The following is an 18,102-nucleotide window of genomic DNA, read 5'->3' as shown; positions in this document are numbered from 1 at the left end:
ATCAGTTGCAAAAAAAACATTTACTTAACATAAAACTAATAACTATGAAATACAAACTTTTCAAAACTCCCGCCAAATAGTCCCCAGTTCGACTCTCTCAAAAAAATGTACAAAGAAAATTTTTGAACACAAACTTAATTTTAAGGTACCTTAAGTACTATTAAAAACATATTCAATCAGAAGTAGATGCTGAGGTTTCCCCAGAAAAGTCACACTTGCAGAGCAAATAGCAAGAATTACACACCATTTTTGCATGTGTCAGGCAAATTGCTTTATGACATTTGAGACATTCATAATTTGAAAGCCATCTGGTTCCGCTTTCCGTTTGGCAGGTGGTGCATCTCCTTCTTTTGTGGGTGGTGCAGATGGTGACTTTTCACCATCATCTTCTGGGCGGAACCTTTTGATCTGAACTTGAAGGCGAGAGGGGATACCGATTGTTTTCACGCTTCTCCTGCGTAGCTCTCCAAGTACTAGTTCATGGGCCAATTTTTTCAGATACAATCGTCTACGGAGTGGTTCAAGCTTGTTTTCAAGATAAATTACTTGTGAATTTATACCACCCAAATTCAACATAGCAAAAAATATGACCATTGGCCAGCGTTTGATGTTTCTGCTGACGTTGAAAGTGGAGCACATCTGATCTGCTGTATCCACACCCCCTTTGGTGGCATTGTAAAATGTAATTATCTCCGTTTTTTTTTCTGCCCCAGTCCCAGGATCGATGGCAGCATCATCATGAAGTGTTGATAGAAGAAGTACGATTTTTTTGGCATGTGGTACATAGGAAACTAAAGCCTTTCCTTTATGGAATGCAAACATACTGCTGTACTGTTGTCTCTCTTTCACACTTACAAACTGTGGCGGCAATTCCCTTTTGTTTTTTCTTACAGTTCCCACATATGACAGCTTCTGAATTTTCAGATAATCAATCAGATCACAACTTGTAAACCAATTGTCAGCTGTAATATTGCGACCCGATCCAAATAAAGGTTCAGCCAGTCTTTTTACAACATCAATGGGTTTGTTGCTCACACAGTAAGGACCTTCTGGTTGTTTTCCTGCATAAACTTCCAGGTTGTAAGTGTAGGTCTTACTGGCATCAACAAGGGCATACATTTTTATTCCATATTTGTTTGGCTTGGATGGAATATATTGAAGAAAGGCACATCTACCACGAAAAACAGGGAGCATTTCGTCAATAGTGAGATTCTCTCCAGGGTAATAACTTTGTTTACAGTTTACAACAAATCTTTGAAATATATCACGAATTGGAGCAAGTCGGTCATGTGTTTTGCGTTCGGTTCGGGTAGTTCTGTCGTCAAACCGAAGGCAACGAATTAGAATCTTGAATCTGTTTATGGACATAACAAGGCTAAATTTTTCAACTCCATCCCCATCTTTACCCCAAAGTTCCTCCAAACTTTGTCTATTTGCCCTATAAGCTCCTGCAAGGTACAGTAATCCAAAAAAAGCACGCAGTTCTATTTCATCTGTGGGCTTGATGGTTCTGTTGCAGATGTACTTGTCCTTTATAATGTCTATATATTGGTTGGTATATGTGACAATAGAGTCCAGAATGTCATCTGTAAATATACTGTTTCAGCATTCAACTGCAGTTTTTGCATTACGTGCAGTTCCTATTACTGCAGGAAGGTGAGTAATAATGTTTAAAGGTTCCCTACGTTTTTTCTGGAATGGCTTCTTGTTCCATTTAGTATTTTTATCTTTTCCAGTATAATATGATCCAACTTCTTCATCCTCACCACTGTCACCATCTTGCTCTGTTTCAGAATCCAGGACACATTCTTCCACCTCATCATGAGAATCAATCTCACTTTCCTCTCCTAAATCCTCATTCAGTGTGAGGTCTCTATCATCTAACAGCATGTTTGTTACTTCCTCAACATCAAGTTGTTTGGATAAATTGTACATTTTCCTCTCCATTTCAGCAGATAATCTGAAGCAAGAGAAGGAATATGTTAGGGAACTACTGTATATGCCTGAGCAGCACACTTTCTTTTATAAAGTCTCCCTTATTTCTATGAAATATCCTCACATTTTGTGCTATACATTCATAAAACAAGCTAAATAAACTATTGTGATGAATAAAAACATAAAATACCAACCTTACTGAATGTGACGTATTCACATACAATGAGCCTGAGAGATCTGTGCAGCTATATCCTCTCCCCTGAAGCTCTGAAATCCAACTGTGATATCAGGTTTCACAGACCTTCAAGAGACAGGAGACTACCTGGAGGGAGGGGGTTTCCTCACAATCTGGTGAGGAAGGAGAAATGAAAGTAAAAGAGAAGCGCCTGTCAGATCAGTTGTATGTGACGGAGGGTTAAAAACAATTAAAAAAGGCAACACACTTGTTCCTTAGAAACAGAGCACATAATAAGGCAGTTTTTAAACTGTCTGTTTTCTATATTGCAGTGTAATAAAAATTGTTCTATTTTGGCTAAATCCAATGCGTGGTGATTCCCATCTGTATGACCTTCGCTTTTTTTCTTTTGTTTTTGTTTGATATACTTGGTTGTAGGTCAGGGTGATCCCACTGTTTAGCCCGTGGTGCCCCCTTCTTATTTATTTTTTGTAGGTTCTTCAAAGTAGCCACCTTTTGCTTTGACTGCTTTGCACACTCTTGGCATTCTCTTGATGAGCTTCAAGAGGTAGTCACCGGGAATGGTCTTCCAACAATGTTGAAGGAGTTCCCAGAGATACTTGGCACTTGTTGGCCCTTTTGCCTTCACTCTGCGGTCCAGCTCACCCCAAACCATCACGATTGGGTTCAGGTCTGGTGACTGTGGAGGCCAGGTCATCTGGCGTAGCACCCCATCACTCTCCTTCAAATAGCCCTTACACAGCCTGGAAGTGTGTTTGAGTTCATTCTCTGTCCTCCATAGTACACACCTGCACAAAGCAATCTTGCCTTGCGCAGGCGTGTACTATGGAGGACAGAGAATGAACTTCAATCCAATATTGCAGCCAGCATGCAGCCAGCGGGTAAGGAAAGGGTGAATCAAACACCCGAAAACTCCGCCCATATGACCCAAAACCAGTCCCGCCAAATTCAGGTGACAGAGTCCCTTTAAAGTAATGATGACCACTCGTTTTTCTTTACTTAGGTACTTTTTTTCTTGAAATAATAAAAATTCTAACAGTTATTCAATAGGACTATCAGCTGTGTATCCACCAGACTTCTACACAACACAACTGATGGTCCCAACACCATTTATAAGGCAAGAAATCACACTTATTAAACCTGACAGGGCACACCTATGAAGTGAAAACCATTCCCGGTGACTACCTCTTGAAGCTTATCAAGAGAATACCAAGAGTGTGCAAAGCAGTCATCAAAGCAAAAGGTGGCTACTTTGAAGAACCTAGAATATAAGACATATTTTCAGTTGTTTCACACTTTTTAGTAAAGTACATAATTCCACATGTGTTAATTCATAGTTTTGATGCCTTCAGTGTGAATGTCCAATTTTCATAGTCATGAAAATACAGAAAAATCTTTAATTGAGAAGGTGTCCAAACGTTTGGTCTGTAAAATATATATATATATATATATATATATATATATATATATGTATATGTATATGTATATGTGTGTATATATATATATATATATATATATATATATATATATATATATATATATATATATATATATTATATACATACACACACACACGAGAGAGATTCTAAAGCTGAAGTGCATGGTACTGCCCCCTAGGGTGTCCAGAACTAAGAATGTTTGCTTCTTTTTAGGTCTCTTCAGATCTTCGTCTAGCCCAATACTAACTGGTAAATCAAAAGAACCAGAATGCCAGGATGAGACAAACCGGCGAACATCTTTGAAAACTCTCCATTTGAAAAGGGTTAGTATAGTAATTATGATGCGCAGCTGTAATTTCTACATATTTAGCTAATTAAATTCTCATTGCAGGGGGATTCAGGCATTCAGTATGAACGCAGCAAGGATGTGGTTTGTGGGATCTGTATGGATAAAGTGTATGATAAACAAATGGTGCAAGATAGAGTATTTGGAATTCTGCCTAACTGCAGTCATGCCTATTGTGTTGGCTGCATTAAACGTTGGCGAACGACTCGAGACTTTCAGCGTGAGGTTATAAAGTAAGTTGCTACAAAGGTGAATGCTACTAGTAGTATTTTATAAACTCAAACCCTCTGGACAAAACAGAACTTAAGAACAAATATTTTTTTGTCTTCACCTCAAAAGGGGATGTCCACAGTGTCGTGTGAAGTCAAGCTACTTTATCCCACATAGATACTGGATTGAAGACTCTGATGAGAAAATACAGTTGATTGAGGATTTTAAAGCAAAGACTGGGTAAACAGACTTTTTTTTTTTTTTTTTTTTTTAATGGTTGCAGTATTTTGTATAGTAAATGCATTGGTGTTGAACAATCTTCTCAATCCTAAATATATAATTTTAGAGCAGCTGTATTTGTGCTTGATTCTGCTGCATAATTTATTTATTTTTTCCAGTAAGTTGAATAGTCTAAATCAGGGGTGGGCAATTAACTTTCCCTAGGAGCCACCTGAGACTCTAACTGTTATGGCAGGCCGATCCAATAGCCTGAAATTATGCTAATTTTTAAAGGGAACCTGTCAACCCCCTCCCCTAGACGTTTGTAACTAAAAGAGCCACCTTATGCAGCACTAATGCTGCATTCTGTCAAGGTGGCTCTTGTAGTTCTTGTTCCTGCCACTGCTGAAAGAATCGTTTATCACATTATTTTTTCCCTCATACCATGAAATTTCCAGAGATGGCAGGTCTTTCCCCCCAACATAGACGCACCACAGCCGTCACTCATGGCCTCTGGGTGCCGCCTCCTCTTCCTTCATTAGCATCCCCGACGCCTGCACTGTAAGTTCGAAGGGAAGCCCAACTGCAGTTTTTTTTTTTTTCGGGCATGTGCTATTGCACTGCCCTTCGAACTTACAGCGCAGGTGCCGGGGATGCTAATTTAGGAAGAGGAGGCGGGCCCAGCACGCAGAGGCCCTGAGGGACTGCTGTGGTGTGTCTGTGTCAGGGGGGAAAGACCGTTACCCCCTGGCAATTTTCAATGTTTGAGGGACAAATTTGATAAAAGATTCTTTCAGCAGTGGCAGGAACAAGAACTAAAAGAGCCACCTTGACAGAATGCAGCATTAGTGCTGCACAAGGTGGCTCTTTTAGTTAAAAATTCCTGGGGGTGACAGATTCCCTTTAATAAATTGTGTTTATATTATCACTTGATGAGGAGCAAAATGAAATATGCTGACATACCCTATAGGCAACATGAGCCCCCAACACAGCCTCCCTATATGCAATAGGAGCCCTCAATTGAGCATCAATCATGCAGTATGAGCCACCTATTTGGCCTGCTATATACATGTAACATCTCATACACATGAAAAAAGGAACTTAACCTCGCTCCCATTCCCCCAGCACTTTGCTCCTGTGTATTGACTCTCTGCAGCAGCGACACGAAATTAAGTAATGCTGTCTCACACGCTGATTGGTAGAAGGAGCTGGAATCCCAATCATCCACCAATGTATTCAACTCTGCATCCCAAGGATGTGAAAAGTGGTGGTCACCAGGGGGCTTCTTGCGACCTGTGGGCTACTGTTTTCAGCCCCCCAGCTCTGTCTGCAGGCCATACTGGAACAGAGGGCTGGATGTGTCCCGAGTGCTGCACTTTACCCAGCTCCGGTCTAACTGAATCATGTCCCTACTCCGTATTCTCAACCCACCCTATTTGGGGACTTGAAGCTGTATTGGTGTGTAAAGAACAAAAATCAGTTGCAAACTTCAAATGCAGCTATCAGAAATTAACAGCAGCCGGCGTTTCTTGTTGGCACCTGCTGCTGTAAGAGGCAGATGCTGACTGTGTAACACGGCAATCTACCAGGAATGATCCAGGCTCAGTTGCTATGCCTACATGAAAGCTAGTGACGAGATTAAGCTTACCATTACGTTTTCTCCTTTTTTTTTTTTTTTTTTTTTAATGAAACACTTTTTTTAATGGCATACTGTTGGAAACCCATATAGTTTTATTTTGATTTTACGTTTTGCTGACACTTTCTTAAAAACTTTTGTTTGGTTTAAAGGTACAGGCATGGCCAAAGCAGAAAGCGCCCTTCAAATTGTTACAGAAAATGAAGTATTTCTCCCAGATAATTATTGCAATTACACATTTTGTTATACATGTTTTTTTTCCTTTGTATGTATTGGAACAAAACAGAAAAACAGGAAAAAAAGCAAATTGGACATAATTTCACACAAACCCGAAAAATGGGCCCAGGAAAATTGTTGGCACCTTTCCAAAACTGTGGGGAAACAACTTTGTTTCAAGCATGTGATTCTTATTCAAACTCACCTGTGGCAAGGAACAGGTATGGTCAATATGAAAATCACACCCGAACCAGGTAAGGGGAGAAGTTGACTCAATCTTTGTTCTCCATGCCTAGTGTGGCACACACTGAGACGATGCCAAGAGAAGAGAACAGTCTGAGGACTTGTAACCTTGAGATCGTTCAATCTCCAGAGAGATCTTGATGTTCTCTTGTCCACGGTGCGCAACATAATCAACACATTTACAACCCATGGCACTGCAGCAATTTTTCTCTGTTCACATCTAGTGAAATTAGCTAAAGGGTTGCAACACCGGATAGTCCACATGGTGGATAAGCAGACCCAAGCAAGTTCCAAAGCAATTCAAGCTTTCCTGCATGGTCGGGGTGCATCAGTGTCAGCACAAACTAGCTGTCGAGCTTTGAATGAAACACTATGGCAGGAGACTCAGGAGGACCCCACTGCTGAAAGCAAGGCAAAATTCTTCTAGGTAAGCATCTTGCAGATAGATGAGACCATAATGGAGCTTTGTGGTAAAGCACATCATTCAACTGTGTACTGAAAACTGAATGATGCCTACAAAGAAAAGAACACAGTACCTACAGTCAAATATGGTGCAGGTTCAAGAGGTTTTGCAGTTTTTTGTTTGTTTTATGCCTCTGGCACTGGGTGCCTTGACTGCGCTTAACCCCTTAACCCCCAAGGGTGGTTTGCATGTTAATGACCGGGCCAATTTTTACAATTCTGACCACTGTCCCTTTATGTGGTTATAACTCTGGAACGCTTCAACGGATCCCAGTGGTTTTGACATTTTCTCGTGACATATTGTACTTCATGTTAGTGGTAAAATTTATTTGATAGTACCTGCGTTTATTTGTGAAAAAAACGGAAATTTGGCGAAAATTTTGAAAATTCGCAATTTTCCAACTTAGAATTTTTATGCCCTTAAATCAGTTATGTCGCACAAAATACTTAATAAATAACATTTCCCACATGTCTACTTTACATCAGCACAATTTTAAAACCATTTTTTTTATTAGGGAGTTATAAGGGTTAAAAGTTAACCAGCAATTTCTCATTTTTACTTTTTTTTTTTTAGGGACCACATCACATTTGAAGTCACTTTAAGGGGTCTATATGATAGAAAATACCCAAGTGTGACACCATTCTAAAAACTACACCCCCCAAGGTGCTCAAAACCACATTCAAGTTTATTAACCCTTCAGGTGTTTCACAGGATTTTTTGGAATGTTAAAAAAAAGTTAAATTTTTTTTTTTCACAAAATTATTTTGGCTCTAATTTGTTATTATTTTACTAAGAGTAAGGAGAAATTGGACCCCAAAGGTGGTTGTACAATTTGTTCTGAGTATGCTGATACCCCATATGTGTGGGAAAACCACTGTTTGGGCGCATGGCACAGCTCAGATGGGAAGGAGCGCCGCTTGACTTTCCAATGCAAAATTGACTGGAATTGAGATGGGACGCCATAATTTGGCGAGCCCCTGATGTGCCTAAACATTGAAACCCCCCACAGGTGACACCATTTTGGAAAGTAGACCCCTAAGAAACTTATCTAGATGTGTGGTGAGCACTTTGACCCACCAAGTGTTTCACTACAGTTTATAACGCAGAGCCGTGAAAATAAAAATTCTTTTTTTCCACACATAATTTTTTAGCCCCTGGTTTTGTATTTTCCCAAGGGTAACAAAAGAAATTGGACCCCAAAAGTTGTCAAATTTGTCCTGAGTAGGCTGATACCCTATATGTTGGGGTAAACCCCGGTTTGGGCGCACGGGCGAGCTCGGAAGGGAAGGAGCACTGTTTTACTTTTTCAACGCATAATTGGCTGGAATTGAGATTGGATGCCATGTCGCGTTTGGAGAGCCCTTGATGTGCCTAAACAGTGGAAACCCCCCCCAATTCTAACTGAAACCCTAACCCAAACACACCCCTAACCCTAATCCCAACCATAACCCTAACACCCCTAATCCCAACCCTAACCCCAACCGTAAATGTAATCCAAACCCTAAGTTTAGCCCCAACCATAACCCTAATGGGAAAATGGAAATAAATACATTTTTTTAAAATTTTATTATTTTTTCCCTAACTAAGGGGGTGATGATGGGGGGTTTGATTTTACTTTTATAGCGGGTTTTTTAGCGGATTTTTATGATTGGCAGCCGTCACACACCGAAAGATGCTTTTTATTGCAAAAAATAGTTTTTGCGTCTCCACATTTTGAGCTATAATTTTTCCATATTTTGGTCCAGAGTCATGAGGTCTTGTTTTTTTGTGGGACGAGTTGACGTTTTTATTGGTACCATTTTCGGGAACGTGACATTTTTTTGGTCGCTTTTTATTCCGATTTTTTTTTTTTTTTTATAAAGGTAGAATGAACAAAAACCAGCTGTTCATGAATTTTTCTTTTGGGGGGGGGCACTTATACCGTTCCACGTTTGGTAAAATTGATAAAGCAGTTTTATTCTTCGGGTCAGAATGATTACAGCGATACCTCATTTATATCATTTTTTTATGTTTTGGCGCTTTTATACGATAAAATCTATTTTATATAAAAAAAAAATTTTTACATCGCTTTATTCTGAGTACTATAACTTTTTTTTATTTTTTCGTTTGACGCTGTATGGCGGCTCACTTTTTGTGGGACGAGGTTTTCAGCGGTTCCATGGTTATTTATATCAGTCTTTTTGATTGCATGTTATTCCACTCTGTTTGGCGGTATGATAAAGCGTAGTTTTTTGCCTCGTGGTTTTTTCTTGTTTTTTTTATGGTCACTGAAGGGGTTAACTAGTGGGACAGTTTTATAGGTCGAGTCGTTACGGACGCGGCAATACTAAATGTGTACTTTTATTGTTTTTGTTTTTTATTTAGATAAAATATTATTCCAATAAATACATTCTTTATTTCTTTTATTTAGGGATTTTTTTTTTAAAAACTTTTTTTAACTTTTTTGCATTGCCCCAGGGGGGACATCACTATATATTATCAGATCGCTTATCTGACACTTTGCAGTGCACTGTGTCAGATCAGCGATCACACAGGCACTGAAGGAGACTTGCCGGGGCCTGCTCTGAGCAGGCGCTTGGAAGCCACCTCCCTGCAGGACCTGGAAGGCCCCCCCGTGGCCATTTTGGATCCGGGACCTGCAGCGAGGAGGAGGTAGGAGATCCTCGGAGCAACGCGATCACATTGCGTTGCTCCGAGGGTCTCAGGGAAGCACGCAGGGAGTCCCCTCCCTGTGCGATGCTTCCCTATGCCGCCGGACCGCTGTGATCATCTTTGATCGCAGTGTGACGGGAGTTTGTGCCAGGAGCGGTCTGTGACCGCTCCTGGCACATAGTGCCGGATGTCAGCTGCGATAGTCAGCTGACTTCTGGCTGCACTCCCCTCCCCCCCCCCCCGTGAGCGTGGCTGATAGCGCTGGACATACTGTTCCGTCCATGGGAAGTAGGGCCCTCCCCACATGGACGGAATAGTGCATCCAATGTTAGAAAGGGGTTAAAGCATCATGAAATGTGAAGATTACCAAAAGATTTTGGGTCTTAATGTAGAGCCCAATGTTAGAAAGCTTAGTTTGTGTCCTAGGTCACGGGTTTTCCAGCAGGACAATGACCCCCAAACTTCAAGAAGCACCAAGAAATGGATGGGAACAAAGCAATGCAGAGTTCTGAAGTGGCCAGCAATGCAAACGTAACTAAATCCCGATTGCACACATGTGGAGAAATCTTAAAATTGCTGTTGAGAAGGCAAATTTACGAGACCTGAAGTGGTATGATATAAATTAACCCTCCGTCAGGGGCAATATGTTTCATAACGAGTTTAGGGGCATTGCGCCTGTCGGGCTCAGGCTAGCAAATTGGCTATATTTTCCTTTTTTTAAATTGTCAATGCTCTAAAAGTGATCAGTTACCTTAATAGGAATGTAATAAATGAAAATACCCATAATCGGGTGTAAAAAAAAAAAAAAAAAAAATGTTTAATAATCAGAAAAGTAATATGTTTCTATGTCTTGAGCATCTTCCTCACTCTTTCCATCTTGATCTGTATCAGACACATCTGGACATTCTTCCACATCTTCTGAATCAATGTCCCTTTCTTCCCCTAAATTTTCTAGCTGTAAGGGGTCTGTCTCATCATCAAACAGTATATTTTGCACTTGCTCAACATGAAGGGCATTGGACAAGTTAAATATTCTCCTCGCCATTTCATAAGAAAAGCAGAAGCAAGAGATAGAATGTGTTAGGGTGCAATGTGCCTGAGAAGCACACTCTTATTTCTAACAAAACCTTCTATGACAAATCCACAAATTTAGCACTAGCTATTCATAAAAAAAGCTAAAAAACAGTTGGGATGAATAAAAACAGCAAATTCTAATCGTCAAAGGTGTGACGCATTCAGGGGCAATGAGCCTGAGAAGCCAAAACACTGATATCTGATCTCCTGCAGCTCTGCAGCACAAGAGGCTTCTCAGGTTTCACACAGCCTTTAAAGTTATGAAGGTACTGGGAGTATGGGGTTTCCCAGACAAACTACTGAAAATAGAGAAATGAAACTAAAAGAGCTGCGCCTGTCAGATCATTTGGCCCTGACGGAGGGTTAAGAGGGCTCCAAAATTCCATTTAAGTGTAATAAGCTTGTTGATGGTTATAGGAATTGATTGCAGTTACATACACTACTCAAAAAATAAAGGGAACACTTAAACAGAATATAGCTCCAATTAAATCAAACTTCTGTGAAATCAAACTGTCCACTTAAGAAGCAACACTGTTTGACAATCAATTTCACATGCTGTTGTGCAAATGGAGTAAACAGATGGCAATTATCAAGACACCCTCAATAAAGGAGAGGTTCTGCGGGTGGGGACCACAGACCACATCTCAGTACCAATGCTTTCTGGCTGATGTTTTGGTCACTTTTGAATGTTCGTTGTGCTTTCACACTCGTGGTAGCATGAGATGGACTCTACAACCCACACAAGTGGCTCAGGTAGTGCAGCTCATCCAGGATGGCACATCAGCGCAAGCTGTGGCAAGAAGGTTTGCTGTGTCTGTCAGCGTAGTGTCCAGAGGATGGAGGCGCTACCAGGAGATGTGTAGGGGGCCATAGGAGGGCAGCATCCCATTAGCATCACCGCTACCTCCGCCTTTGTGCAAGGAGGAATAGGAGGAGCACTGCCAGATCCCTGCAAAATGACCTCCAGCAGGCCACAAATGTGCATGTGTCTGCACAAACTGTTAGAAACCAACTCCATGAGGCTGGTCTGAGTTCCAGAGGTCCACAGATGGGGGTTGTGCTCACAGCCCAACACCGTGCAGGACGCTTGGCATTTGCCACAGAACACCAGATTGGCAAATTTGCCACTGGCGCCCTGTGCTCTTCAGATGAAAGCAGGTTCACACTGAGCACATGTGACAGACGTGACAGTCTGGAGATGCCGTGGAGAGTGATCTGCTGCCTGCAACATCCTTCAGCAAGACCGGTTTGGCAGTGGGCCAGTAATGGTGTGGGGTGGCAATTCTTTTGAGGGCCGCACAGCCCTCCATGTGCTTGCCAGAGGTAGCCTCACTGCCATTAGGTTCTGAGATGAGATCCTCAGACACCTTGTGAGACCATATGCTGGTTAGATTTGCCCTGGGTTCCCCCTAATGCAGGACAATGCCAGACCTCATGTGGCTGGAGTGTCAGCAGTTCCTGCAAGATGAAGGCATTGAAGCTATGGACTGGCCCGACCGTTCCCCAGATCTGAATCTGATTGAGCACATCTGGGACATCATGTCTCACACCATCCACCAACGTCACGTTGCACCACAGACTGTCCAGAAGTTGGTGGATGCTTTAGTCCAGGTCTGGGAGGAGATCCCTCAGGAGACCATCCGCCGCCTCATCAGGAGCATACCCAGGCGTTGTAGGGAGATCATACAGGCGAGTGGAGGCCACAAACACTACTGAGCATCATTTCCTTGTCTTCAGGCTGATCCAACTTCAGTGGAAATGCCTCAAGCTTCATTTTCTTTGATTTTGAGCTTCATTCCAACTCAAGACCTCCCGTGGGGTATTTATGATTTACGTTGATCATTTTTAGGTTTCATTGTTCTCAACACATTCCACTATGTAATGAATAAAGATTTACAAGTGGAATATTTAATTCAGTGATATCTAGCATGTTGGATTTTAGTGTTCCCTTCATTTTTTTGAGCAGTGTTTTTCAAAGGGTGTGCAACCAAATATTAAGTTCAGAGTGCCAACACATGTATAACTGCAATAATTTTCAGGGAGAAATACTTCATTTTCTGGGACAATTTCCGGGATGCCAAACACTTTTTCATCCAAGACTGTAATCTCACCTGACATATTGGACTGTTTCTACTTGTCACTTTATATCGTTGAGTATGTTTGGAGAACCCACTGATTTGAAGATGACTCTTAATTCCGCCTTTCTTCTGCAGTAAGATCCGCTGCCGATTCTTTCTTAGGAGCAATGGGTACTGCCCTTTTAAATCTGAATGTATCTATCGACACGATTTGCCACGTGGTCCGCTACAGAGAAAGAGGGAACAAAGAAGGGCTAGTGCCTCTGTGCTGGTGAGGAATACCCTTATGTTCAATTATATAGGACTGTGGATGTAGCATTCTTTCATAAAGCAGTTATGGTGACTATAGTTTAGTGCTCAGTTTGAGAAAATCTAGTAGTGTCTTGTGTATGTACAACATTTTTCTAATTTTGGTTATAGACATTACCACAATGAATTTTAACCCCTTAAGCCCCGAGGGTGGTTTGCACGTTAATGACCGGGCCAATTTTTACAATTCTGACCACTGTCCCTTTATGAGGTTATAACTCTGGAACGCTTCAACGGATCTTGGCGATTCTGACATTGTTTTCTCGTGACATATTGTACTTCATTTTAGTAGTAACATTTATTCGATATAACTTGCGTTTATTTGTGAAAAAAACGGAAATTTGGCGAAAATTTAGAAAGTTTCGCAATTTTCCAACTTTAAATTTTTATGCCCTTAAATCACAGAGATATCTCACGCAAAATACTTAATAAGTAACATTTCCCACATGTCTACTTTACATCAGCACAATTTTGGAACCAAAATTTTTTTTTGTTAGGGAGTTATAAGGGTTAAAAGTTGACCAGCAATTTCTCATTTTTACAACACCATTTTTTTTTAGGGACCACATCTCATTTGATGTCATTTTGAGGGGTCTATATGATAGAAAATACCCAAGTGTGAGACCATTCTAAAAACTGCACCCCTCAAGGTGCTCAAAACCACATTCAAGAAGTTTATTAACCCTTCAGGGGTTTCACAGGAATTTTTGGAATGTTTAAATAAGAATGAATATTTAACTTTTTTTCACACAAAATTTATTTCAGCTCCAATTTGTTTTATTTTACCAAGGGTAACAGGATAAAATGGATGCCAAACATTGTTGTACAATCTGTACTGAGTACGCTGATAGCCCATATGTGGGAGTAAACCACTGTTTGGGCGCATGGCAGAGCTCGGAAGGGAAGGAGCGCCATTTGACTTTTAAATGCAAAATTGACAGGAATTGAGATGGGACACCATGTTGCGTTTGGAGAGCCACTGATGTGCCTAAACATTGAAACCCCCCCACAAGTGACACCATTTTGGAAAGTAGACACCCTAAGGAACTTATCTAGATGTGTGGTGACCACTTTGACCCACCAATTGCTTCACAGAAGTTTATAATGCAGAGCCGTAAAAATAAAAAATCATATTTTTTCACAAAAATGATCTTTTCGCCCCCAATTTTTTATTTTCCCAAGAGTAAGAGAAGAAATTGGACCTCAAAAATTGTTGGCCAATTTGTCCTGAGTACGCTGATACCCCATATATGGGTGTAAACCATTGTTTGGGCGTATGGCAGAGCTCGGAAGGGAAGGAGCGCCATTTGACTTTTCAATGCAAAATTGACTGGAATTGAGATGGGATGCCATGTTGCGTTTGGAGAGCCCCTGATGTGCCTAAACATTGGAACCCCTCACAAGTGACACCATTTTGAAAAGTAGACCCCTTAAGGAACTTATCTAGATGTGTGGTGAGCACTTTGACCCAACAAGTGCTTCACAGAAGTTTATAATGCAGAGCCGTAAAAATAAAAAATCTTATTTTTTCACAAAAATGATCTTTTCGCCCCCAATTTTTTATTTTCCCAAGGGTAAGAGAAGAAATTAGACCACAAAAGTTGTTGTGCAATTTGTCCTGAGTGCGACGATACCCCATATGTGGGGGTAAACCACTTTTTGGGTGCATAGCAGAGCTCGGAAGGGAAGGAGCGCCATTTGACTTTTCAATGCAAAATTGACTGGAATTAAGTTGGGACGCCATGTTGGTTTGGAGAGCCCCTGATGTGCCTAAACATTAAAACCCCCCACAAGTGACACCATTTTGGAAACTAGACCCCATAAGGAACTTATCTAGATGTGTTTTGAGAGCTTTGAACCCCCAAATGTTTCACTACAGTTTATAACGCAGAGCCGTTAAAATAATTTTTTTTTTTTTTCGCAAAAATTATTTTTTAGCCCCCAGTTTTGTATTTTCACAAGGGTAACATAATAAATTGGACCCCAAAAGTTGTTGTCCAATTTGTCCTGAGTACGCTGATACCCCATATGTGGGGGGGAACCACTGTTTGGGCGCATGGCAGAGCTCGGAAGGGAAGGAGCGCCATTTGGAATGCAGACTTAGATGGATTGGTCTGCAGGCGTCACGTTGCATTTGCAGAGCCCCTGATGTACCCAAACAGTAGAAACCACCCACAAGTGACCCCATATTGAAACTAGACCTCCCATGGAACTTATCTAGATGTGTTGTGAAAACTTTGAACCCCCAAGTGTTTCACTACAGTTTACAACGCAGAGCCGTGAAAATAAAAAATCCTTTTTTTCCCACAAAAATGATTTTTAGCCCCCCAAATTTTTATTTTCCCAAGGATAACAAGAGAACTTGGACCCAAAAAGTTGTTGTCCAATTTGTCTCGAGTACGATGATACCCCATATGTTGGGGTAAACCCCTGTTTGGGCGCACGGGAGAGCTCGGAAGTGAAGGAGCACTGTTTTACTTTTTCAATGCAGAATTGGCTGGAATTGAGATCGGACGCCATGTCGCGTTTGGAGAGCCCCTGATGTGTCTAAACAGTGGAAACCCCCAATTATAACTGAAACCCTAATCCAAACGCACCCCTAACCCTAATCCCAACTGTAACCCTAACCACACACCTAACCCTGACACACCCCTAATTCTAATCCCAACCCTAATCCCAACCGTAAATGTAATACAAACCCTAACCCTAACCCTAGCCCTAACCCTAGCCCTAACCCTAACCCTAATGGGAAAATGGAAATAAATACATTTTTTTTAATTTTATTATTTTTCCCTAAGGCTAGGTTCACATTGCATTAGGGAAATCCGTTTAGCACTAGCGGATTGCGCTAACGCAATGTCTTTTTAGGTGTCGTGTTTAGTGGTCGCGTTAACGTCCCCGCTCTGGAAGATCGGGGATCGGACCTCGGGTGCGCCGCGGACGCTGCAAGCAGCGTCTGAGGCGCGCCACAAAAGAACGGCACCTTGCTAGCGCGAGCCGAAAATGGCACGCTGTAGCGATGCGCTACACCCGAAAATCACATTGCTGTCAATGGTTGTGCTAACGGACCCGTTGCACGGCGTTAATTGTGACATTTTCGCCGTGCAACGCTGTCCGTTAGCGTTAACCCATTAACGCAATGTGAACCTAGCCTAACTAAGGGGGTGATGAAGGGGGGTTTGATTTACTTTTATAGCGAGTTTTTTATATCGGATTTTTATGATTGGCAGCCGTCACACACTAAAAGACGCTTTTTATAGCAAAAAAGTTTTTGCGTCTCCACATTTTGAGACCTATAATTTTTCCATATTTTGGTCCACAGAGTCATGTGAGGTCTTGTTTTTTGCGGGACGAGTTGACGTTTTTATCGGTTACATTTTCGGACATGTGACAGTTTTTGATCGCTTTTTATTCCGATTTTTTTGTGAGGCAGAATGACCAAAAACCAGCTATTCATGAATTTCTTTTGGGGGAGGCGTTTATACCGTTCCGCGTTTGGTAAAATTGATGAAGCAGTTTTATTCTTCGGGTCAGTACGATTACAGCGATACCTCATTTATATCATTTTTTTTATGTTTTGGCGCTTTTATACGATAAAAGCTATTTTATAGAAAAAATAATTATTTTGGCATCGCTTTATTCTCAGGACTATAACTTTTTTATTTTTTTGGTTATGATGCTATATGGCGGCTCGTTTTTTGCGGGACAAGATGACGTTTTCAGAGGTACCATGGTTATTTATATCCGTCTTTTTGATCGCGTGTTATTCCACTTTTTGTTCAGCGTTATGATAATAAAGCGTTGTTTTTTGGCTCGTTTTTTTTTTTTTTTCTTACGGTGTTCACTGAAGGGGTTAACTAGTGGGCCAGTTTTATAGGTCGGGTCGTTACGGACGCGGCGATACTAAATATGTGTACTTTTATTGTTTTTTTTGTTTTTTTTTTATGTAAAGAAATGTATTTATGGGAATAATATTTTTTTTTTTCTGCTTTATTTAGGAATTTTTTTTTTATTTTTTTTTACAAGTGTGGAAATTTTTTTTTTTACTTTTTCACTTTGTCCCAGGGGGGGACATCACAGATCACCGATCTGACAGTGTGCACAGCACTCTGTAAGATCGGCGATCTCATTCATCGCTGCAGCGTTACCAAGTGCCTGCAGGCGACCCGGAAGTGCTCCCTGCAGGACCCGGATGCAGCCCGGCGGCCATTTTGGATCCGGGGACTGCAGGGAGAAGACGCTCGGTACACGGTGAGCACATCACCGTGTACCGATCGTCTCAGGGAAGCCCGCAGGGAGCCCTCTCCCTGCGCGATGCTTCCCTGCACCGCCGGCACACCGCGATCATCTTTGATCGCGGTGTGCCGGGGGTTAATGTGCCGGGAGCGGTCCGTGACCGCTCCTGGCACATAGTGCCGGATGTCAGCTGCGATAGGCAGCTGACACCCGGCCGCGATCGGCCGCGCTCCCCCCGTGAGCGCGGCCGATCGCATATGACGTACTATCCCGTCCATGGGAATTAAGTCCCAGGTCACCTGGACGGGATAGTACGTCATATGGGATTAAGGGGTTAAAGGGAAGGTGCCATAAAAAAAAAAATTTTTTCAGAAATTGTAAAAATGTAAAGAATTAATGATTACATTTTCTTAAATATTATCATTTGTTTATAATTTAGTAAAATATGAAAAATAATTTGAAAAGTTTTGGAATTTCCACTTTTCAACACTAGGGGGAGCAGCTGCTGAAATTTCAGAAAAACCTAGTGTACAAATAGCTCACATTACAGCACTGCAGTAATTATGTGCGGAGTCTGCTGACGTGTGTGATGTCTCCTCCCCTTCTGGGTGTTTGCTAAGGGATTAGAGAGGATGAGATTCAGGGACCCAGTGAGCAGCCATTTTGTTGGTGACTGCAGAGTATGGCTGCCGTCACACTATCAGTATTTGGTCAGTATTTTACCTCAGTATTTGTAAGCCAAAACCAGGAGTGGAACAAATAGAGGAAAAGTATAATAGAAACATATGCACCACTTCTGCATTTATCACCCACTCCTTGATTTGGCTTACAAATACTGAGGTAAAATACT

General features: G+C 41.4%; 1 protein-coding gene across 1 annotated transcript in view; it reads left to right on the top strand.

Annotated features, from left to right (window-relative positions):
- Positions 1 to 18,102, top strand: part of LOC138671620 (probable E3 ubiquitin-protein ligase makorin-1) — a 77,105-nt gene that overhangs the window by 41,605 nt on the left and 17,398 nt on the right. Inside the window, exons 5-8 of the mRNA XM_069759797.1 lie at positions 3,784 to 3,893; positions 3,962 to 4,149; positions 4,256 to 4,366; positions 12,843 to 12,978. Coding sequence (XP_069615898.1) covers positions 3,784 to 3,893; positions 3,962 to 4,149; positions 4,256 to 4,366; positions 12,843 to 12,978 — 545 coding nt within the window. The remainder of the gene's footprint in view (positions 1 to 3,783; positions 3,894 to 3,961; positions 4,150 to 4,255; positions 4,367 to 12,842; positions 12,979 to 18,102) is intronic.

Source organism: Ranitomeya imitator, chromosome 3 (assembly GCF_032444005.1).
Source record: "Ranitomeya imitator isolate aRanImi1 chromosome 3, aRanImi1.pri, whole genome shotgun sequence".
Classification (NCBI taxonomy): Eukaryota; Metazoa; Chordata; class Amphibia; order Anura; family Dendrobatidae; genus Ranitomeya; species Ranitomeya imitator.
This window is presented reverse-complemented; position numbering and strand designations above follow the sequence as displayed.